The 25,255-nt window shown below is 38.2% G+C and overlaps 1 protein-coding gene across 1 annotated transcript in view; it reads right to left on the bottom strand.

The window, feature by feature from the left end:
• The window catches only part of MAP1B (microtubule associated protein 1B), a 63,818-nt gene that overhangs the window by 16,575 nt on the left and 21,988 nt on the right, over positions 1 to 25,255 (bottom strand). Inside the window, exon 3 of the mRNA XM_042825539.1 lies at positions 397 to 479. Coding sequence (XP_042681473.1) covers positions 397 to 479 — 83 coding nt within the window. The remainder of the gene's footprint in view (positions 1 to 396; positions 480 to 25,255) is intronic.

Raw genomic sequence — 25,255 nt, 5'->3', positions numbered from 1 at the left:
GCCGAGGTCTTCTGAGACTTAAATTTGTCTCGGAGCACCTGGTTTCTTTTCAGGCATTTTTTTTTTTTTTAAGTAAAGTAGATGTCCAGAGATATCAACAGTAGAAGAACAGAAGAAAAACAGATGTAGTTTCATCACTGGTGCTTCCCCTTCTCAGGAAGGGAAATTGGTGCATTATGAGGAAAGGAGTGCTAGAATCAGAGATCTGCTTCTGTCTTGCATCTTTGATGTCTTACCAGTAGTCTAGGAAACTAGAAAGAAAATCAAGGGAAGGCTGATAATGTTTATGGTATTTACTCCTAAAATGTTTTCATCTACAGCTAGGACCTGCTCTCACCCTGCCAACCTAACAGAGCTTTTACAACCCACCTAGTGAAATATTTCTGAGTGATTTACCTCGGTACTGACTGCTTCATCCGAGGGATTGATCAGGACTACGGTTTCTAAGACGTCACTTCTGTGGTGAAGAATTTTCTGACCTGCAAGCAAAGAAAGAAATATTAAAAAAAAGAAACTAAATTAAATAAGCCATGCACCAAGGTTCAAACCAGTTCTTTACCTGAGCAAGCTATATATTCTTTGTGATAGCTCCCTGGCTCCCCACAGCCACAGACACTGCACAGGCTCATGTTCTCAGAAACATTAATGGCACGGGGTTCCATGGGCCAGAATCTCCAGAAAATTCAAGGTAATGGGAATACATTGGCAGTAGTGGTTGTTGTGCCTTTACCATGTTACTCACCCTGGTGCCACTGAGCTGGTGTGATCAGGGATTGCCGTAACTATCACCAGCAGAGCACCTGAGCCCATGTTCTCAAGGACATAACCACCACAAATACAGCTGAGACTACACAGTCCCAAGTGGATTTAATCGAGCTTTCCCAGGAACTACGTGCAGCTCAGTTGCAGCAGCAGAGAAGTCAGCACAGGCTGCAAACTTCTCTTGCAAGGAGGAAAGTGAATATTTGTGCCACACATCAGTACTATTCACCAAGCACAGTTGGTGAGGTGATGTGAGCAGAGCAGTCCAGGGGCTGTCTCCATTCCACTCTGCCAGCAGCACACCAAGCAGACCCCAGCCTCCCCAGCTGCACCAAACTAACCAGGTTCATTAAAGCGGGCAATCAGCCCAATAAAACTCCCCTTCCAGCCTTTTCCCTAAAGTTCTGTAGCACTGGGACACACACACCAAAAAAATCCCTGACAGGATGGTTTGACACTTGCCATGCTGCCCTGCCATAGTGCTTCATCTTCCCTCTTGCAAAAACTTTAACAAGCAATGTTAGGCAGCAAGAGTGAACAGACCAGCAAGAGTGAACAGACGTGCAAAATAACAGCTAGCTCCTGGATGAATAACGTCTGGACAGTCTTGCTGCACTGCACAGCCTGCTGGCGTTGGTACTTAGAAGTTAGTTTGTCTGTGTGTTTAATAGTGATATTCATCTGACTGTGAGTGGATGCCAAAGAAACACAACAGAACTCTTGACATTTTTTTTCTTATGGTAATTGGCAAACCCTTATCAGCATCTCTTTCTGTGAGAACTGTAGTGAGATTAATTAGCAGCTGTTTTGTCATTCAGAAATCCAGACTGGTAATTAGTTCAAAACCAGAATAGCTTTCCCTTCCAAGCAAACCACTCAGCATAATATTAATTAATTAAAATAATTAATTGTACTTAGAAGGAAGTAAGGGGGGAACAAAACAAGTCACCTATTTGCCAACTTAGAAAAACTCCCCTGTAAAGAGATTTAAAATAACAAGTGCAAAAACAGTGATGGTGAAAAGGGCTCTGCATTTCTGAAAGCACAAGAGCAGCAAGGCAGTCTGAGAGGGTGGGTCACCAGCCTTTCCCACACAGCTCTGGCCCTGCCTTTGCTTGTCCTGCACCCTCCTCCTCCTCACCCTGAGCTCAACAAGGTCTCTATTTACTACATCTTCTGCTGTTGCTCTGGTGAAGCTCTGCATTTATAAGCATAACAACTTGCAATCTAACAATAGAAAGGAAAAAAAAAAAAAAAGAAAGAATGCTCTCAATTAAAATGTGAAATGGGGTTACTGCTTACTTTCTTTTGCTTCACAGTGCCTAAAGATCTGTGGATAAAAATCAAATCCATTTAAAGAAACCCACTTTTCTTAGGACCTGTGGCCTTGTATATACTAATTTGAAAGAAGGAGACAGACCTTATGGAAGGGGAGGTCTTCCTCTGCAGCATCCCGTTCTAGCATTAGCCTTTGTAATTCAATTTATTTTAATAGGTCTGCTTCCTTGCCTAACAGGAATGCATACATAAGGTTACATTCAATAAAACATCCAGCTGGCTCTGTTACCACAGACTCCTTCAGAACACACCCTTTGATCAGATATTTTAGTTACTACTAGTCTACTACTAGATACAGGCTTCTGTCAAATGGAGAGATTTAACAGTTTGTTGAATCTACTCTTTAACGTTGGGAAGGAAACAAAAGAAACTGTCACCCTCTAGCTGCCACAGAAATTTCTCATGTTACAGCTGATGACACAGAACACACACTTTGCTTCAGGCCAAACTAAGTCTCATATATGATTAGATGTTAACACATTAAATGCAGCTGGAAAAGAAATGCATTCAGCCGCATGCAAAGTTAGACAAAGATAGTGTACACCACACTCAACATGATGACTTGGGGCTTCACTAACATGGCTCCAAGCTACCTCTGTAGATGGGACAAAACAGACCTGAGGAGCCAAAATGCTTGCTGACCACCACTGTTGGTGGTTACTTACTGCAACTTACTGAATTATAGATGGAGTGGGAGAACTGAGGATGTGCACAAAAGATCTGGGGTTGCTCTAAATTAACTCTACTGATTTTTACAGCCTATCTCTACCCTTCTGTTGGAATGGTTTTGTGACACGATAGAGAAGAAGGGAAGAAGTTTCTAGATTGCACAGTAGTGGTTGGGTATCCAGATTTTATACACCTTTAGTTTCTGGAAGGCAAGACAAAATCCTATCTAAAGATTCAGGAAATAAACATTAATTCTCTTCAGAAGAAATTTAAGTTTCTGTTCATCGTTAATTTTAGTAATTTAAGCTTCACATTAAAAATATATATGAATGGAGTCATGGAAGCTGTTTGATTCAGAATCAGTGCAATAGAGTAGAGAAGTAAACAGCGCATGACAGTTACTTCATCCCAGAATCATCCCAGTTCCTATGGCCATGGGATCTCACAGATCATTGCTTGACCAAATACTGATGATATCTATACTAGGATTATTGACATCAGTCTTGCTTCTAGGGAAGTGACTCAACAGGCTTCTAACTTGGTCTTTTCAGGCCAATCAAGCAGCATGATTGCAGGACCCACTTTTAACAGGGATTATACTGCAATTAATTTTGTGCAAACACAGCATATGAGTGCATGGTAAGAGAAAGCAAGTAAGTGCGGCTTCAGGTCCCTTTGAAGCAAGGACCACTACTGACAGTCTTCTCTTCTCTGGCTTTGACTGTGCAACATCAGCCCATGGGGATGCATACTCTAGGCAAAATGCTACTCAACAGAATAGTTCCCATCAGCCCTACCCACAATGAGGATGGACGCAAGCACTCCCTCACTTCCACCATGGCTATTCCCATGCTATCAAATCCAGTAAAATTCAGAACAACTCATCCATAGAGAAAGCAGAAAAATCTTTTCTGTGGTGATTCTTGGAGAAAGTACAACGGGAAAACACCTTCTCTCCACAGATAACCATCATTTCGTACCTGAACTAACATTCAGATGCAACTCTTCAGCAACCTTTAATGTCTTTTCTATTTCATCGTAAAAAACTTCAAAGTATTGTTTGTCTTTCGTATTAACAGTATATTATGCCAGTTACTACACTGGTGGCATTAGCAGATGGCACAGCTTGCAAGGATTCCCAGTGAAACCTCTCACAAGTCTTAAGTAGACACTGAACTCTTTGCAGCTGGAAACGTTTAGCGCTTTGTGATTGCAAATAGCAGCAATGCCCACAATTCCCTAGCTGCTTGCCTCTTGTGGAATAACTTCCGTACAATGACGGGAGGAAAAATCCTTTGAAATGAACCATGAAACATTCATTTCTAGAGTTCTTGAGAAGACATCTTAACAGAAAAATTCTGAAGAAGAGACATTTTCCCAACGAGGCAATGTTGCGTTTGAGAAGCAGCAATGCGTAAAATTTTTCCTCAACGTTTCTGAGTACAGATGGCAGAACAGGTTGGTATATTTTAGTTCCTATTCAGGATAAAATCCTGTTTATTGTTATTAGAGACACAGTTACTTCTTAAAAGCTTTACCCAATGGCTTTATGTCCATGTTAAGCAAGAGCTGATGACTGAAAGATATTACTAGGTAAGGATTTTGTATATGTGAATGTATAAAGCTTCAAGGCAGGCTTGTCTGAAGCACTAAGATCAAAGCATGGGCAAGTGAGACACTTCTTAAATATTTATTTTATAGAAGAAAATATACAAGGAAAAAAAAAAAAAAACAACCAACATGTAAAACAGGTAAAAACTGAAGTAACAAAAAGCCTGAGGCATACAACAAGATGTCAGTGCACAGTATTCAAGCTACTAAGATTCTGATAGAGTATCCGTGTATGCCAGCCACTTTTCTGGAAAGCAGTAACTGATGTTAAAGAGTCATCTCAGCCACCTCTGTTCAGATTTACCACACTTGATGAAGGGTATTGGGAGGTTATCATATCCTTTGTACGTGATCCATTTAAGGTAATAAATTACTTTTGAGCTTTTTGCCCAGCAAACAATAGTGCCATAGCCGTTTTCAGTAAGTTCAAACTGCTAGTTGTTTCACTTTATTTTCCAGTGAGATTTCAAAAAGGTCATGATAACCTTGCAGTCAGCATGGTCACTTTGTGCTGTTAGTAAGGCATTCGGAGTTCCAAATCACTGGTCATCTAGTGGCTGCTATTTCCTATACTAACTGAATAAATCCATTTTTCTTGTTTTCAATATAGAGATCAACAGGCACAAATTAAAAAATAGCTCTGTAATTGTGATCAGCCCCTAAACCTTCTGGCTGCCAACCTGAATGCATGATGTTGCAGCAATTCCAGATCAAGGAAAAAAGAAGGACCTGCTTTACAGCAGAGTAGCAGTTATTTGAAGAAATCTTGCATAAATGATATGCACCATTCTATTCACCTTCTCAGTTGAGATGGGGTCACCAGAGTACTTTACTGCTGACCTGAACTGCAAGCTACTTAAACAGGTACTAAACAGAGGGTTTTGCAGAGCTGACAAAACAAATTCTGATGTAAAAATTTGGAGTTCTCTATCTGCAAGAATAGGATTCATGGACTTGATAGATAAATGGTTGCATGAAGTCGAGGCACTGGACTATGGGAACAGAACTTCAGAAAGAGCCCTGCAGGTAATGCAGGGTGTGGGAGGACTGACCAGTCTGTCTCACAATTAGCTGACAGGATGGGGTGAGCCAAAACAGGCACAACTCTGTTTAAGTCAAAGAAGATAGATTCATTGCCACCCATGCTCAGTGTAACCTAATGACTTCTTACATTTAAATGGATGTGAAGAAGAAACAATCGTTTTTACCAGCAAGAACTCTTATAGACTTGTAGGAATATCAGAGTACTTTTCTGCATGAAAATAAAATGCATTCTGGTTAGGATGCTGAACTGGCGCGACAGCTGTGAACAAAGTCAGTTTTACTAACATTGCTGAGCCTACTGACAGTGACGAAGATTTAGAAGGGTGACACTGAAGAGTGTTACTGTTTTCCTTGTAATTATTTAAACCTGTTAGGTTAGGTTAGGCTCAGACTGAAATGTAACATGATGTACTTTTTAACAGAGAATTGCGTGTAATCTCTGCAGTTAGGCTCTTCCTGATCTGTTGCACTCTGAACTCTGCTGTGACTCTGCAAGAAGCCTGAATCCCTGCTTTACCTTCTCCTTCTAAATATAAATGGAATTCATTTTCAGGTTTCATATGCTTCAGTGCCAATTTGGTGATGGCTAAATGCTTTTCCTACTCAGTTCTAACTTGCAACGATTTATTAAGTACAAGTCCTGAGAGGCAGCATCCTGCATGTTGTTTTTAGGATCTTTAAGATCACTTCTACGTGATGAAATAAGACTAGTTAGATAATTTCATCTTAGTTCTTGGATGTGTCTTCATCCATCAGATTTCATTTGAGTTTATACTTCTAGGTAATAATACTGTCTTGAACATAGAAGGCTAGACAGAAGACAAGCAGTTCCCAGTAAAAGTACATGAAGCCAGCCTACCAATCCTTGCCCAAGACTCTCAGCAGCAGTCTGGGAAAGAAAGCCAACACCTCTGCATGAACATTCATGGCCAGGCTCATATCTTTCACCTCTAACTTCAGTCCCTAATACTAGTAGACTTATGAGCTGACACGTTCTTGGAGCTGCTGTGAAGTGTTGCCCTACATCAAAGAGCACAGGGAACTCCACGGCTTCCACTGAAGTCTCCCGGAGTGAATTCAGTGCATGAAGTCACATCTTCATGCATCTCATTGATCAGTGAACTAATTGTATCAACTCCACACACCACATATTGATTTCCTGCACTCTGTCCCAACCTTATGAGACATCTAATTTGCTGCCAAACTGCAGTCATTCATCAAGCAGAAGCGAACTGCTGGCCTTTCACTCCCCTCTGGTACTGTCAGGAGCAAACTGCTACCCTCAGCTGTCATCACTCACCTTCAGAAACAGGATTTTTCTTGTAATTCTTCATGTTTTACGATTTCAGGGCACTAATGATGACTGCTAATGTGCTAAAAACTTCTTCTGAACATGGAGATATTAAAATAAGTAATGTGAGACAAGTAGAAGCAAATCAGCCTAGAGCACAACAAGTAAAAGTTTATGCATTACATTTTTAATGCCTACATAAAAAAGTTTACTTGACAAAAAGAGGACATATCACAGAAATGTAATTAAGTCACAGTTTTCATTACTCATTTGACTGAGGCTGTGAGTGAAACTAGAATCAAAGATAGCTCAATAAAATCAGAGCTAAAGAGAATAAGAATACAGCTCCTGTTTACATACTGCATTTGCAACAGTAGTGGAGCCCATACTCCTGATAAATAGTTTACCCTTGACTTTTCTTAAGGAAGAATATGACCTGTAGTCAGTCAGCAGCAGCACCAATCTGTTCAATGAATTCACCTGCAGGTTAGTCTTCTAGCACTAAAATTTGCTAGCAACAGGGAAAAAGACCAGCCATTTTGTGAAGTAAGCAGCTTATCCTTGCCAATTCTAGCCAACAGTTAAAGAACACTGAAATATTTTGAGAAGTAGTTGCAAAGACATTCTTTTGCCTCAAACTTCAGTCTCTAATACTTGTAGACTTATGAGCTGAGACATTCTGAGCTGAGACATGAGTGTCTGCCTTTACTCACTGGAATCCTTCTTTCATTACAAGACATTCCTTATCCATTCTAGGATAACAAAATATTGACAGAGACTAAAATTCCATATTTCCAGAGGAACTACCCAGTATCCCAACCAATTGCTGCAGAGATACCAGGCTTCTGAGAGCAGTCTTTGCTTTCTCTTTCGAGGCTCAGCTGTTGCTACAGGCAGACATGGCTGCTCCTGAGCTCTGGCACTTCTATACTTTCGTGGATCAGGATCATTTACAGTCCAGTAGGTGGGTAAAGATCAAATCCCAGAAGCTCTGTCCAACACTATTTGGACACATTCAGTGTGTAAATTCAGTGAGACAACTGCAAGCAAAGGTCATAAATCCAAACTGGCATGCTATAGAATTATGCTTTGTAGACAGGCGAGTGCAGCTTTGTGACTCTACTGCAAGAAATGGTGCCCTATAATTGCAGGAACAAAAGAGGTGTTTAAAGAGCACTGCAGTTTTGTATCTGGGCAAAAAGAAAAGGAAGAGCAACCAGGAACTATGGAGAGGGTGTGGCTGCAGGACAAAGGAAGGCATGAGGACAATTGCAAGCATTAGTCTGGTCACTACAAATTGCATTAGCCCTGAAAATGCACAGCCCAGTGTGGAACCAGACTCTCTGGGGGGCTTGAGCTGTAGTCTGTGCTACGGCACTGCGGTGTGCTGGTGCCTGTTGTATCCAGGCTGTAGAAATCCAGTTTCTTCAATATAGAGGAATATATATTTTAGGAAAAAAAAAAAAAAAAAAATCCCAGAAAGAGTGGTGAGGCATGGGAACAGCCTGCCCGTGGAAATGGTAGAGTCCCTGGAGGTCTTCAAGAACTGTGAGGATGTGGTAATGAGGGATGTGGTTAATGGTCAGGGTGGGGATGAGCTGACAGTTGAACTTGATGATCTTACTGGTCTTCTCCAACCTTCATGATTCTATGACTCTGTGATGGCCGGGCCATGCAATGTCTCTGATCAAGTGAACTCCCTTGTTCAATAGCGTGGCTGTACTCTGTGCTTTTGAGAAGGCACCTCATGCCATGCCATGTCATTCCATCTGAAGTTTTTGATAGCAAATGGCAATCCCTTGAAGTCATCATCCTCCTCAAGGATTGCACCTGCAAACTCGTGAGAGGTTTTGGCAACAACTGGAACACCAGCACTCATCAACATAAAAACATGCATAGGCAGCTTTTTGTCTAATTCTTAAATTGTTTTGCTTTTTTATATAAATCACATATTATTTCATTTTCAAGGCAATAACTAATGCACTTACTAGCACTTACTAATGCTTCATATAAATAAAACACAAAGTATTTGTCATTCACTTCCTGAATGACTTCCTGAATGGCTTCCTGAAACGCACATTTTAATCTTATTTTGGAATATTTCCATATATTGGCTTCAGAAAATAGAAATCAAATTTGTCTTTTGAACACATCTGATAGATATGACAACATTTTAACTCCATTAAATAGAGATAAGGAAACATTTTTCAAGGTCATACAGAAACAAAAACCTGAATCTTTAGAAGCCAGGCAGAATCCTTGGCTACACAATCTTTTTGGTTCTGCTGGGTACATCAGTGTGTTGTTATGCATTAAAAAATACCAAATACTTAAAAAGCTATGCATAATTATTATTTTTTAGCAGACCTCTTAAGTCGCCGTTAACTACTTTCCACAGCTGAAATTTTTCCATAAACCATTTCCCTGGCTATTAAGATATTATTTGATGAATAATAGCTTTATCACTCCAGACATTGGAACTCTAGCTACAAATGGCAGCAGAAAAGAGAAAACAGCATCTCCTGAAGTTAGTGAGAGATTTGGCAGGGAATATCTAGCAAAACCATATGAATTTAATCTTTTCCTCTCTTAGAATTTGTACCTCATAAACTTGATACAAGCAGGCTGGCAAAATGTAAGCAGCGATCTTGAGTTACATATTTCCATTACAAGTAGTAATCTTAAAAAGCTGTCAGCAGCTGGTTAGAAAGTTAATGATATGCATGCTACGGTCAACCCTGTACAACAATGTAGGCAGCAATCTTTTCATTGACTCATATTAATCTCCCTCCTGCCCTTAAATTTTAAAAGCAGCAAGGGCAGCTCTAAGATACACTGCAGAACTGATGAATAGATCTGGAGCTTTAGTTTTCAGCTGCGCAGCACATTGCTCTGGTACTGCATAGCAATTGGCAGCAACACACCGACTGGAGACTGCAGTGGTGCAGAGAGCTGACTCATCATCCTGAAGGTCACAAAAAGTCCGCATTCAAGCCTGCCTTTGGGAGCACTACTAGCCAGAGAAAAGAGAACTGTACATCAGATCTGTTCCAGAAAAAATCTTTTCTGTCTACAGTGAAGGACATTTCTTCTTCTACCACCAGAAATTACCCTGGACCCAAAAGCCAAAACAACCATGAGCAGAGTAGTTGATTTCCCAGTGTAATTGCTTCCGCAATAATTGCAACAATGTGATTTTTAACTTTGCTGAGATATTCAGAAAAGGAACCTCTCCTTCACATCCTGGGTTGGAGTATCTGTCAAACAGCCAAAGAGAATCTTATTTGGAAAAAAATACAACATCTTTCTCAATACCTCTGTGGCTCATTACCTCACTCTCTGGAGTTTACCAAGCGGCGCCATGTATCGTAATTCATGGGAACAGTTAGAAGCGTATGTACTCTTTTGCTACAGTGACACCCAGTATACACACAGCATTACAAACAAAACCAAATGCTAGACTGTTAAGAATGCTGAGCAAATTTGTGCATCAAATGGAAACTGACTGCAGCTATTTCCAACGAATGCCTTTAAGAAAAAAAAAAAAAGCATCAGATTAATTTTAACAGCTTCTTAAAATAAAGCATGATTGTGCCGATCTTTCATTAAACAACATGGTGTCTAACACAAATCCAAGTGAAATCAATAGGAAAATTTCCAATGAGCTGAATGAAAACTGGAAGAATTTCTCTAATTTTAAATGCATACTGCTGAAAACAAGACAAGAAATGTCAGCATTATGTTTCTCCTTAATGGAATTTAAGCAAGTAGCCAAGATCCTTGTATAAAAAATAAATAAAAACCTGTAAAATGTACTCTACTGCCCTTCTAATATCATCTTCGCTAAACGCTCTTTTTAATATTCTTTCAATTTTACTTCCCTGTCCTGCCAGTGCTGGGCTGTGCCTTTTTGCCCACATCATCCTGACTACTAGAGAAGGGAAATTTTTCAGGAGTTCCTTCCTCTTCTGTGCAGCACTATATGCAGAAGCTTGCTCGAACTTCTCCACAACTCCCAGCTTCATGTGGAAAATGGAGCACAGCAACACTTGGGAGCAGCTCTCATATGCAAAGCATGCAGCAAAAGGATGCAAATAAAAATGAATATTTCAGAAAATGAAATCATTTCAGTAATCTGTCTTTTCTCTTCCCAGATGTATTTACCTGAACAAATTTTTAGTCTTTCTCCTTTCTGCAGTTTGATCATTTCAGAAGGTCTCTATTAACGTTACCAAATTGCTTTAGCTTACTAATGGGCTTTAGTCACTATGGCAGCTGAGGCCAAACACATCACTGCAGTTAAAATCCTCTAGGGAATATTTCTCGTCTTGGGGTCGTCTTGGGCAAATGCAACTTCGTTTTGAGCTTATCAGCTGTCTACGTGAAAAGTCAAACAATTCTTAAGACAAGGTATAGGGGTTTTGTATGTAGGGAATCAATTTCTTCCCTCAAAGAGATTTTCTTTGATGTATATTTATTACAGAATTATTCTCAGTCTGTATAAAATTTCTATCCTTCCTCCTATTTCAGTTGAGGGAATTTCAATGGTGTGGCAGTCCATGAATAATGAGTGACAGATCTGTTTGCAAGCACTAAGGGCTGTTGAAGCAAACTTAGCACTCCAGACCAGACATTATTAATTAATTTCTAAATATTTCTAAAATAATATTATTTATGGCTGAATCTACCTTGAGCCTGCCAATCAAATTTTTTTTAGAAAACAAATACCAGTTTGCAACCTACTCTTGATACTTTTGCTGTAATACTTATTACGTAAAATAATAATTCTACGTTGCTTGCCAAAATAATTCCCTAAACATAATTTATGTAATGATGCTCTTTGAAAGGACATTATGTTCTGGTGAAGTTCCTCTTTTACATGTAATGTTATTGATTGCTGTTTCCAGAACAAATCACAGAATTGTAATAGCTGTGTTACAGAAGAAAAGTTGTATTTTTGAATGCTTGATTTTACTTTTATGAGTTATAGAATTTCTAAGTCTGTCAAACATACATTGTTACTATCTACTAATTTACCAGCTGCGGAATATCCCTGAGCCTCTGCAAACACTGTAAAACATAACAAGATGCCCCATTTCTAAGCCCTTAATGAGAACTGGGTTTAAGCTTTTCCCTCGGCAACCATCCAGATTCTCAGCTCTATGGGAAAACTTGCCCAAAGCTTTTATTTTGCTTTGCATGTAGTCAGCGGGAAAAGAAAGAAGGAAAGAAAACTGAAAGAAAGACAAAACACGCAAATAATCAAACCACCATGGAGATAAACAGTGTTACTAATCAGTTTCTGAGTTCAAATTCACCATCATATTCTACTAGGATAAGGTCTTCTGGTTTGAAAGTGGAAGGCAACTGCTTTACTCCAAGACAGAGATCTCTTTCTTCCAAATGGGAGACTCAGTTGAAAGCCTCAAAACACCTTAATCCTCTGATTCTTTACTGGATGTGTGCACCTAGTTCATCAGCATGACAGTCTTATACAAATTGCAAATGTAATACAAAATAAATTACCTCTGTATACAACACAGTCAAGCACTATGAATTACAGATTTTTATAAATAAGGAAATGAGAAAGCACACCTGCTAGCAATGTGTTTCAACACAATGTGAAAATTCTTTTTGCTTTCCTTTCTGTAATTAAAACAAAGCATAAAGTAGTCCCTCCAGTATTTGCCCTTGCATTAACCAATGATGTGCAATGATTCAACCAGTTGAAACATAATACAACACACACACACAAAAAAAAAATCCAACAATGCTATCCTGTGATTGGAATATCGAAAACAAGTAGAGAGGGAAAAAAGCAATATTTTCAGGAAATATCATCCCCTATTATCTTGAAAAATCTGTGTCTTTTAATACCTGAAATGAAAAAAAAAATCACAACACAATTGCGATAATTCTTGCTGTAATCTGCAGTATCATAAGCAATACATGAACAATGGAGACAGCTCATATCCACTGGCATAGTACAAAGAAAAGATAATTCTTATCAGAGGGGCTTGGAAATCAGAAATCAATGAACCTGTAAGTGTGACAATAAAAGCTGGCCATTCTATGACAAAAGGGGCAGACTCCAGAGGCTAATAAGAAGTCCAGCTTGAATTTTAGCTTTTCTTTCTTTTTTTCTTTTCTCTCTCTGTTTATTCTCTCTGCATTAATACATTAAATATGGAAGAAAAACTAAAATAAATAGATAAATAAATAAATAAATAAATAAATAAGGTAAAAATAAAAGTGAAGAATAGACCTGCTTCTGAAAACACATAATTTAATTTTCAAGCAAGCAAAGGCTCACCCTGTGGTGTAAAACAAAAAAAAAAAAAAAAGAATTAAATATGAGCTCTACCCTAGGTTCCAACCCTTGCAGCTAAGTCTTCCTGCCTCTTCCTAAATCTTCATTGTTATTTAGGAATCTCTAATCACCCTTTATGCCTCAAAAATACAAATCTCTGAAAATACTTAATAATTTCACCCACTGGGAACAGTCGTCCAATTTCGGTCTGGTTCTTTGTGGAACTGTTAGAAACCTTTAGCATACCATGACTCATTAAACTTTAAGATCTATTCTTCCTTTTACGTGCATGCTTAACACCTATTAATGGCCATGAGAGTTATGTGCACACAACAATGAAAGATTAAACTCTTAGTTGTTTAAGATGTGGTGATCAAACACAGCGCTGCTTTAGGAAAAACCTCAAGGATATTGCAAGTACTATGCAGAGTAAATCTCATTACACACTGCTAATAGCATTTGTGGCAGTGTGTGCTCCTTAAATCAACCATAGGTGACCACCTGGTGCCCTGTAGCTGGAAGGCTGTTCCCTCAACACATGGACCGACTGGTCTCTGCCAAGGAGATTAATCTGTAAGCTGCTATGATTCTATTCTCCTGACATTTTCTCCCCCACTGAGAACAACATGTGTTTTATTTTCAGTTTGAATATTTGAAACTGAAGTATGGAGCGTTTTAAATTGTGTTTATTTGTAGGTAGTTAAAACATTATTGTTCTGTTGAGGCGAGATGGAGAGCATGGATTCAAATACAGAGATGTTAACTTGGGAATGAGCATATTGTGATGCTTTTCACTGCAGTCTTCACACAGAATGGACTTCTTGGTCAGATTCACCTAGTACTTTCCGAAAGTACAGATGCTGCAACGCTGATTTTAAATACTCTCAAATACAGCAATGAGAGAAAATAAAAGCATCTGTACAAGAGAAATGAGTACACTGAAAATCATGCGAGACATCTCTTTCATTGGTCAGCACTGTCTTTTCTACAGAGGCTATCCACAGTATTATTAAATTAGCATGGAGAATTTTTTCAACTAGGTCAACAACATATACCAATTAAATCAGCAGGGTCATACTGACTTACTTCAGCTAGTGTCCTAGCACACAAATTAGTTTTCCCACAGATTTGAACAGAAAGGACAACAATAATTATGCAACCATTTGTAGGCTCCAACTAAGCAGTTAAAACAAGTTTTATCATCCAAATTCCACAATGCCATGGAAAAAAAATGCATATATACAATGTTGGCAACACTTGCTCTCTATTTCAAATCAAGAAATCCAGAAAAATCAAACTTTAGTGAAAGACATTTGCACTAGGCACAAGGTTAGAATTAGTTTATCTGGCTTGCATCCAGTTGCAATGATTTAGGATAACAAGCAGGGCGAGCAGCGATTATCAACTTTTTAAACAAATTTTATCTTTCTAATTCCTTTTGGCAATTGACACCAACTAGCCTTCCAGCAATGAGTTGCCAAGATGAGACTTCAAAGATAACTAGAGAAGAATGGGAATTTACACATGTATCAAAACTGAAATCTAGAGATGTCTTGGCAGAACACTATTAAAATAGCTCATCTGTTGATATCGAGATAGAGAAATGAGGGCTCCAATTATGAAGGAAACAGTGAAGAAATAAATGTTCTGTATTCACATCGACAACTTATCTAAAGTTACAGCTCTTAAACAATCTTCGGCGAATCCTAGAGATGTAAAGGTTCTATTTAAACTAATTGATTTAGAAAAAATACAGATTTTAAGATAGAGACTGTCCACTTTTTTTGTCACGAAGATTGTCCTTCTGCTCCTTTTGCTCATCTGTCTGACAGGCTGCAGGCATTGCCATCAGCTTGCATAAACTACCCCTGAAAATATTCTCCAGCATTCCTCACTTCTGGAGGACCTCAACTGTAGCTCTCCAGGTCATACTGTTGAATTATTTTCATGCTGAGTTTAAAACAGATAAAGCAATTGGGGGATAAGAGAGGCAGAAGAAAATAAAACAGATCTTGGGAGTTTGATAACGACAGAAGATAATGTGCAGACAATCCAGAAAACATGACAAAAAATCTCAGTTTTCACATGGGTGCAAATGAGGGAGAGTAGTAAATTCGGTAGAGAGAGTAAGAAGAGTTTTACTGAAATTTTCTGAGTATTAGTAGATTAACAATAAACAACATCTTCATTTTGATATATCTAGTCTTAAAAATTCCTGCAGGGTTTCTGCCCCAAAACTCTGCAGAACCTACAGCTGCAAAAAGTGGGAATTTGGCAAGACTTCATGAGGATATTCACAAGGTTTAATACAGCCTCCTTGACAGGCACAATTCAAAGGAGACCTATTGCAAGATGTCTTCAAGAAAACCACTGGAACAATCAAGAGAAAAACATTTTCCTTATTCAACTATGATGGTGCAGTGCTGTACTGCCAAGGAATGGATATCTATGGAGTAAAAAAGACAGACAAGTCCAAAAGTTCACTACCTTTAAGTCAGACAGGTGTTGTACCAACTCAAACCGAATGTAATTTTTATGCCACATCTGCCTGAAGGCCAATAGTGTGCATTAGGACTTCATATGTGGCATTAGGCAAGGCAACATCACCTTTGCACACAAGGTAGGATTTTACTTTGTTCTCTTAAGAACATTTCTTAACCTGTTTTCATCTGATACATAAAATGAGTCTCTTCTGCAATATTCTGCCCACACAATGACGCAGAGGATACGCTCTGTAACTCACACTCCTTGTTACCACAGAGTCCAAGTTTAACTGAAGAAAACCGCTCAGTCCTGATTGGTGTCTGCCATTCTCATGTGAACTGTTACAGCTCTCTGCTGAAACAGTCCCTCAGCCCTGTTTTGTAAGTACCTGGAAAAAAAAAAGTACCCCATGATGATAAAATAACCTGTTGGGTACCATGGCTTTTCCACACAAGCCAAGTAGAATGGGCTAGTTACCACAGACTGTTACACAACTTTTAATAGATTGTTCCATAAGAAAAAAAATGTTGAATTTTAGCTAATATTCCTATACAACTCTTGTTGAGCAAGGGATAAGTAATTGTTTCTTTAAATACGTAGATTATTTATTTTACATATATTATTTATTATTATAGATTTTTCTTTTTCTTTATGCCTAAGAAAAAAAAAGTAAACATCTTTACAATTATCCTCACCAGACACTGGGACTGTGCTGCTGGGAACACTTGGTTCTTACCCTGAAGCTGCTCATAATACTGTTACAGGAAAAAAAAACAGAAGAAAACCTATGTTTTGGTCAGCCAGGAGTGGGGACTTAAAAAATAAATGAATGTCGAGAAGAGCAAGTATCACCTGGACACACAGTGCTTCCCACAACCTCCCCTATTTTAATACCAATTAGAGGACCCTGAGATCTGCAATGATAAGTGCAGCTGTATGCAGGTATCAGAGAAGTGAGTAAATCTGTGTGCCCATCACCTCCAGGGAAAGGCTTGTGAATAAGAGCTATGCTTTCTAATGAGGTTTCAAAATAATACCTGTCTCCTTTCCCTAATATCCCTTGCATCCCTCATTGCCCACTCTTCAGCAAGATTCCAGGATTTCCAGTAACTTTCTCTTGTTCTGTTTCTCCCAAATACCATGAGACAAGCATATATCTGCTTTTGTTTCTGATTTAGAAGGCAATGAAGTATAGGCTACTATCCACTCAAATTCTAAGCAGAGATATGGTCTGGTATGAACATTAGACCATGACAACATTTTTATATTTGACAGTAAACCTTCCATAATTATATTCGTAATTAGGGAAATATTTTCTCCTTCATATTCCAAAGAATAAAAAAGTAAAATAAGATCAAAGAATCCAAATAAATCAGCACATTTATTTGCAAACTGTCCTTGGCTTGGTGGCTGTAACACAAAAAACACAAGTTCTTTGGCATAGCTCTCACTGTATACAGATTTAATCCATTTGCTGTTAGGGAATATTAAATCTTGATATGCAACTGTAAACACATCTCTGCTGTTCCCTCAGGTCACTGCATGTGGACTTATTTTATAGATGTATCACCAAACCACAGCATGTCTGCTGTTATTTTAATATATTTATAAAATGTCCCCTGCCACTCTCTTTTGAATGCTATAAATTGATTTCATTATTTGCTCAGGGACAGTGAGAATTCAGTTAGCATTGTAATATTTTGTTTATTGCATGGAACACTCAGAAACACTTTATAACATTCAACAGTTATATCAGATAGTCCTTAAAAATCTTAAAGACTCATTTCTATCACCAGAGCATGGGTTATTTTTCAAGCCACAAGTAGGGTATGCAGGCTATTTTTCGGGGAAGGATATATTCACAAGCATAAAATCAGTTAGGATATTTGAATTAAAGTTTAATGACACTAATGCAATTCTGTGCATTCCATAGAAGGACTTTTTTTGCTCACATGGCTTCTCCTGTATATACCTACAAGATGGTGTTTCATTCTCACTTTACTGAAATATGGTCTATGGCTACAGTAACATACCCCCATTTTCAACATTCACTCCAAACCTTACCATCCATTAAAGCATCCATTGCTCATCTTCGCATTAGATAATACATCAAGCAATATGTTTAATAGAGTGACTTAAGCCTAATGAACAGAAGAACCTTTTCAGTTTATACAGCCTGTAAATTCTACACTTCCTGAATCGTGGAAGATCTTAATTCTGGCTCTCAGCGATGTATTCCATAGCTCTGCTCTTCCCTGTGTGCAAACACACTCCCAAGGCCTACAGATCCATCAGAGGAACTGCAGTCATTGAGGCAGAGCCGGCAGCCCATAAAGCTCTGGTTTCCCTGGCCTGACCCTTTCTCCACATGCTTTGCAATGTTCAGGATAAAGGCTCTCCTGAGGGCTACATGAACCAACATAGTGGTTTTTGGTGGAGCTGAACTTCTGCACCATGTCATCTTGGAGACTGTGGGAGCAGCAGAAGGAAGAGAAGATGTGGCTTGTTTTGTATCTGAAAAAGCCTTTGCTTAACAAAGAATTTTTTAAAAAGGCATTTTTTATCCTAGCGTGAATTTTATTTAAAGGAAAATTTCTGCTAAAATATACTTAGCTGACTCTTTGACCGGCTCTTTTTTTTTTTTTTTGTGTGTGTGTGTGTGTGTGATAGAGGTAGAAATTCTCCTTCTGGTTTCTCTACAGTGCTCCTTCCAGCTCACTTCCCCGCCTGCTTTATTCTAGACAACCCCCAGGGCTGGTGGCTCATCCCTGTGTGCTACATTTACTGCCAGAGAGCACTGTGTTTCATAGCTGCAGTTGTTGGCCAACCATTTATTGTTCTGTTTTGTTTTGTTTTTGCCATTATTTGCATTTCAAACAGAGTCAATAGGAGCAATAAGCTACAAAATAAATTGAAGTTCTGCCTAGAAGGCAAACACTCTGTATTAATATGACTGAGCTACTGAAGCACTGGAACATGGAAAACTTGTTAAAATTGCCAAGTCCCTAATTCAGGTGAGATCCAGTCTATCTATCAAAAGCTGTAATTTAAAGTTGGAACATTTTCTTAGCTGATGATAACCTAGTTTCAATAGGCAATCGCCTCTATTGCTTGGTTTAAACACATTACAGCAGGATTCCAAGAACAGTGCAATAGAAAAACAGAAAAAGTAGAAACTGGTTTGATGACTCTTCCTCTTTTCTTCTTCCTCAAGTACCTTTACTGTAACAGTTCCTATTTCTTATCTCCTGCAGAGATCATTACCTATTCTAGGCCTATTCTCACATCCTTTAGGTTATTTCTTAGTTTGACTGATACAGATTTGGAGACTTCTTTTGGAGGCCAGTGCCAGATACAATCAAACAACTGCAGAAAGCGTTGTAAATCAATACTTTAGGAGAAGATAAATGAAGAAAAGCCAGAGAGAAGCTGTAACATCCCTATGGAAAATCCATGGAAGTTTTCTGCAACAATGATTGAATGCAGCCCTAGTTTATTCACTGCACTGTTATGTGTCAGAACATGCGCAAGGTGTTCCTGCACATATGCACGCAGGCAGGTCTCTTGTGAGGAGCAGATGAAGGTGCATGAAACTAACTTATGAAACTAACGTCTCACTGCAAAGACAACTTCCAGTCATGCTTCTAATAAAAGTCGTGAGTGCAATTCAATCATGTTTGTTTCCCTCTGCTTCCAAATAGCACTATCATCCTTAACCCCCTGTACCTCCAAAAGATATATATACATCATTGCCTCCAATATCCATGAATGCTTTTGGCAAAAACACCATATTCCCTAGGAGACAGGGCAGGAGGGGAGCACTGGGATGGGAAATGGCAGCAGAGCCCCTGGCTATGACATCAGCCCTCTTAAACTGATGGCTGGGACGCCAATAACAAGAGCACTTTGGGTCTTAATGGACCTCTGGGATCCTCAGTGCACTCCTCAGTGTAAAAAGGTAAGTATTAGCCTTCCCCAGTTCTTTTTTTTTTTTTTTTTTTTTTTTTTTTTTAATTCCCTCTTTTAGCTATGCCTAAATAAATCATCCAGGAAAAGCAGTGGCAGAATCAGGGTTACAATTCTGCCTTCCAGCTCAGGATGGGAAATGTTCAAAGCATCTTGCAGGGAGTCATATCATCCCATCAAGTTGTCAGGACACACTCACAGCAGTGGTGACTCATCTGGACATAACACCAAGATCCTGTCCATAAAGCATCTCCTGGCATCTTGCAATATAGTTTGCATCTCACAACACAATTCCGACATATAAGTAGTTTGTATTCCAAATGCTAGTATCTCCTGGCTAATATACTTGCCAGTTTGGGTGATAATTATTAAAAAACAACCTATAATGTTACACAGAATAAGGGCCAATCCCTCTGGCCTTCAGACAATAGAACATTCTCCATTGGCTTCAGTGGGAGTTGGATAAAACTGCTAGAGATAAAATCACTAAAAATAACTGCCTAGAAAATATGTTTTACAAGATAAAAACACTGCAAAAAATATTTTAACTTGCTAATTAATAATCCCAAGAAACCTCAATGGTGACAGATTTTTAGTGAATTAATACATTCACCATGCACCACAATCTGAGTTTTCCCATGACTTCAAGAATAAGTTAATTGTAGATTGATTCTACAATACTGTGAACTCAGCCATAAATTATTCATCCTTTCTCATATATCTCTACATCCCATCTGCAAGTTATATGGAAATTACCCCCTGGCTCAGATTCCACTTAGTATAAATTGGCATAGCAACAGTAATTCTGTCTTTAGCATGCCCTTAGCAGTAGGCTGAAAAAATTCTACTTAATATCTTTAATAACTGGGCAGATTCTGTGGATTGCATTTTGATACATGTATGCAGCAGCAACACCAGAATAAACTCTCATCTATTAGAAGAGAAAGTGCTGTACCAAATAGTATAGAGAAAAATGCAACATGTAAGAAAAAAAGTCCTTTATCTTTCCTTTTTTTTTTAATTAAAGCCATTGTTTTTATTCCAGTCATATAGGTCCATTGATGCATTTCCAAGCATCTGCAGAGATGTGTGTCCTTTCTATCCTTTCATTCAAGCGTTTCTCAAAGAAATCAGACCAAGGAGACAGATAAGAAGACAAAGACGAAGTTTGAAAAACTCCACACTCCAAAGCGCCATTTTCCTTAACCTGTAAAATCCAGACAAATTCAGAAGTCCACTGAATGAGTAACCTATGTTCAGAATAATGTTCAACCACACAGTATTGCTACTGGAATGCCAAAGCTGTTCTAAAAATTTCTGAGGACAATCTCTTGCTTTCTTAATTTTAATCCTACACTCCAACTTTTTTTTTGCATCTTAATATGTTTAAAATATATTTTAAATAAAGATATTTGAGAATCAGCTGTTTTAAATCACCACATTTAACATTCACAGGCAGTTATGTTTTTGGGTGTGTGTGGAAGTCACCACCCAAACCGCTACCCTTCTTTGGTCCATGAAGAAATCTCAAGTACAATGAAGTCCATAAAGAAAAGATAAAATACTTCTAATTTATGTTCTCTTTTGCCAATGAGGACAAGTCCTATCATATTAGATACTTGCCCGTGACAATTTAAGGGCAACAGAAAGTTGGAAAGAAGTTATTTCCCTTCACTCTCTTATCAGCTAGCATGTCTGATTTTATTTATGCTTGTCTTTGTGATTGCCTGCTGTACAGCACACGGCTTATCAACTGACACAAAGATGAATGCATAATAAATATTCTACAACAGCAGGAGAGCTTTGCTAAATATAAATGTAAATAAACTGCCGGGTCAGACTTCTACCCTTTTCCCTAAGGGTAGGTACAGTTGTCTTCTCACATCGCTCAAATTGCAGTGCCATCTCAATTGCTACTAGCAATGGGTAATTAGTTTCTTTCTCAGGCACTTTGAGTAACTTTTGGGTGATCTCTAAGGTTTCAATAGAAAAAAAAGATGGCAATATTGCCCATACAGAGCTATTTTAAAATCAGCAACTTCAGTTCTTGTATTTAATGAATTGTTTGGAATGTTTTAATATGCTTCATATTGTTGTAAAATTTTCAATAAGCAATTGCTCCAGCCACAAAAGAGAGCAGGCTTGGCAAAACCCACAAGCATCTCATATGCAGTAGTAGTCCAAATTGGAGGCATAATATTCTTGTTTCCATATTTGCCTTGTTAAAAGGATCAGTGAACACTGCCTTGAAGTGCCCAGTTTAAAAAAGTGTTTTTGTCTTGCCCTAACAGCCTGTCTTTGCCCTTTGGGCATGGGGGAAACCATAGAAGGAAAGAAGCTTCAGTTACAAAATTTACATTAACATTTTCTCCTTTCATTTTTGTAGGCTTTCCTATTTCTTCCTTTCTTTTTCCATGTGGCATTAAGAAAAGTGAAAAGACTGTATTCTCTCTGACTGTTACTAACAGGTGAAATCTGATTTTGATAAACAAGCACATTCAATATATTTTGCACATGGCTGAGACAAACAAACAAACAAAAAAATCATCCAGTATCTTCCTAATAGATTAAATTTTCCTATCATGCATTTGTACCTTGCAGTGGAGCACACAATTATTCAAATTCTTGGACAGCGATATCAGTTACATTACTGGACTAAGCTCAAAGACGCCATCTTCCAAAAAACAGTTTGAAATTAAAATATATTTTTATCATTAGCATGTGCTACACTGACACAAACTTTATTTTTCTACAGTTCAACTAGTGTTAACACTTTGGTGCATCAGTGCAGGTACTTCAAAAAGAAAAAGATACTTGACCTTCTCTCCTGTTTGAAGACATCAAAAAATATTCTCCCCACTCAAAATTACAGGCTGTGAATTTTTAAATTGGAAGATCTGACACGTATTACACTGCAAAAGTTTCCCTATTAATTAACAAACAAGGCAGTTTTTACTACCTGTTAAACTAGTACTGGCATTTGGTTTTAGCAAACTTAGCTCATTCTCTACTTGCAGATCATCAAATCTGCACTGATCTCTTCAGCTAAGGTTGCAGAATTCTGTACTGTGTAGCTAGTTAATTTCACTAGTTCAGAACACTAGTAATTCAGTAGGAATTAATAAGCAGTGCAAAATCACAGTGGTATGGCTATTAACTTCAAATTAATCACTCAGAAGACAGTGAGACAAGAGAAATGACACTTATATTCATGAATTGTGTGGACAAAAATGGAGAAAACATTAAAATTCTGTTCTTCACAGCCCAAGGACCTGGTGTAGGCAAACAGATCTTCTCACAGTTCTTTATGCTTTTGAACATTATGACTTACGGCCTAAAACTAAGACTCATACTTCATCATTTGCCTAGTCCAAAGGCAGATTTAAGAATTTGTAAGCATTTTCTTGGTACAAGGCTTGAATTTCCTGTACTATTTTCTCATGATTGTTTTGCATCATATTATTACAAGATTATTCTCAAAAATCCTGGCTACCTTTCATAATAATACATCAGATAGTAAAATTTACACACAACCATACAGCTGCTCCCCCTGTTTCTGTGTGGAGTACAGAATAAACATATGACAGCGTCTGGATCCATAACACTCTCTGTGAGGTCATCTAATCTGGCAAAGGAAGTTCACAGAGCCAGATATAACCATAATGAAATTTCTTGACAAAAATCTGTTTCATTGCATTTCCTCCTGAGATGCAGGTATATTTCTACTCAGAAGACATCTGACAGTATAAGATCCTTTGTAGCACACCTTTCAAAGCTGAACCGTAATCTCCTACCAGGATTTGCTCTGCATTTGTCTACAGATAAGACACTGTCAGCACTTTTTTCACAAACTGCTCACCATGAAAGTTTTAGAATCTGACTGTTGTAAATTGCTTCTCTTAGAAAAATGCATGGGCAGAAGATCTATTGTACAATACTTCAATGAGTAATGAGAGTTCACAAAAACATTGGGTTTTCATTACATTTCCAGTGCCAAAATTGTTTTTATTTCTTCTACAGACAAAGACAATAAACTCTCATTTAAAATTGCCTCCTTCAGCTTAAATTTTAACTCTGAATCTCTAGTTCTGCCTTTGGTGGTCTTCTCTTTTACGAAAATTACATATTCCCTATGCTGGCAGCTAACTTGATGGGAAACCCACAAAGGAAGTGGAGCAGAATAAGGAATATATGAGAGAATCCAAAGAAGCACTGAAAAAAGGTAATGCAAAGAGTACTGCTGAATGAGGAGGATCCTTCACTGAAAAGGAGCTGGACTGTCAGCTGACAGGAGAAGGACCTGGCAGGCTTTGGAATATAAAGGATTTCCAAAAGCACAAGCACACCATGGTGCCCTGTGGTCCCAGACTCTACATCCAGAACATCTCTACTACAAAGATTCTCAGTGGGGGAATCAATTCTTCTGTATACCCCCATTTCTAGCCTGCACCATCCTGTGGTCCCCATAGCCATATGACCAAGATGATGTCTGCAGAACTTCCGTAGATACAATAGTTTGTTCTAGCACACAATGATCTAATTCTTGATAGTATCTAATATTTAATAATGCTTGATAACAGAAGAACTATACTGAATTCTTCTGGTATTAGTGACAGTTTTCTTTTCTTTTCTTTTCTTTTTTTTCTCCACAGAACTTCAGAATGGAAGTTGGTTTAAACAAAGCACAAAGAGAAGTCTTGGATCCACTTAATACTAAAATCATTTCTCTGAGTGTGTTGTGTCAGCTTTGGCATTTACACTGTTTATGCAAATTATACAAACAAATAAAAATAGCTAACAATTTTTGCATAGTAAGCATTCCTTTGCAAGTTTAGTAGCAGCATGTACGATCTCCCACTTGGGGACTTACTCCTTCTTTCTGCATTTTATGACTTTGTTAACAAATGCTGATTTCTTCATAATTAAATTAGCCATTTAAGTTCTAAACTATTTGACTATGTCAAGATTTGCTGCAATACCTCCCTGATTACCAGATTAGTACAGTGGAAAGGTACTTATAGCAAATGAATGGGACAATGAAAAAAAGAGGAAAAAACACCTGTAAGGAGAAACACAGTCATGCATTATCACTATATTTGAACATTACTACACAGAGAACTGGACTGAAGCAGGTCGTCTATCTACAGAGGAGCCACTCGTCTAGTACCATTTTGAAAGGTGTAAGCTTTCTAAGAATTCTCTTTTAGTAATTATTAATCTGAAGAATGTGTTTATATAGTACACAAAACATGCTATGTGTACTGCATTGTTTTTCACGAGAACACAAAAGCACTTTCCAGGTCTGAATCTCGCCATAGGCTATCAATAAGCACTGCCCCCTGGGAAAAATCTGTATCATTTCAAAAATATCAAGATTTCCCTTGGGCTACATAGAGTATAAACGAAATAGGCTCTTTCTTTTTTTCTTTCATTCTTCCTTTTCTTCTTAATAGTTCAGCACACTTTCTTCACTGTCTTTTTCACATAACATTTAGATGAAGCCAATATTAGTTACACAGCAGCCTGATACAGCCAACAAACCCTTTCCCTAGTAAGGAACAAATCCCACTCTGTGCACCTCTGATCAACATGCAGGAAAATAAGGTTACTTCTAGTCTGTCTTCTCATCAGCTTCTTCCATGCTTCTCATTATTGATCTAATTTACTTTTAGGGCTGGTAAAGGATGGAGGGATGTGCCAAGTTTGCAGCAGCCTTGTTTGAAAATCTCTCAAAATAAAGCTGACACAAGAAATAAATCTGGATCTTCTCTATAAAATCC

This window comes from Centrocercus urophasianus, unplaced genomic scaffold, assembly GCF_019232065.1.
Source record: "Centrocercus urophasianus isolate 14NV4802_14NV808 unplaced genomic scaffold, USGS_Curo_1.0 seq_25, whole genome shotgun sequence".
Lineage (NCBI taxonomy): Eukaryota > Metazoa > Chordata > Aves > Galliformes > Phasianidae > Centrocercus > Centrocercus urophasianus.
The sequence above is the reverse complement of the archived record's forward strand: the minus strand, read 5'-3'. Positions and strand labels throughout refer to the sequence as shown.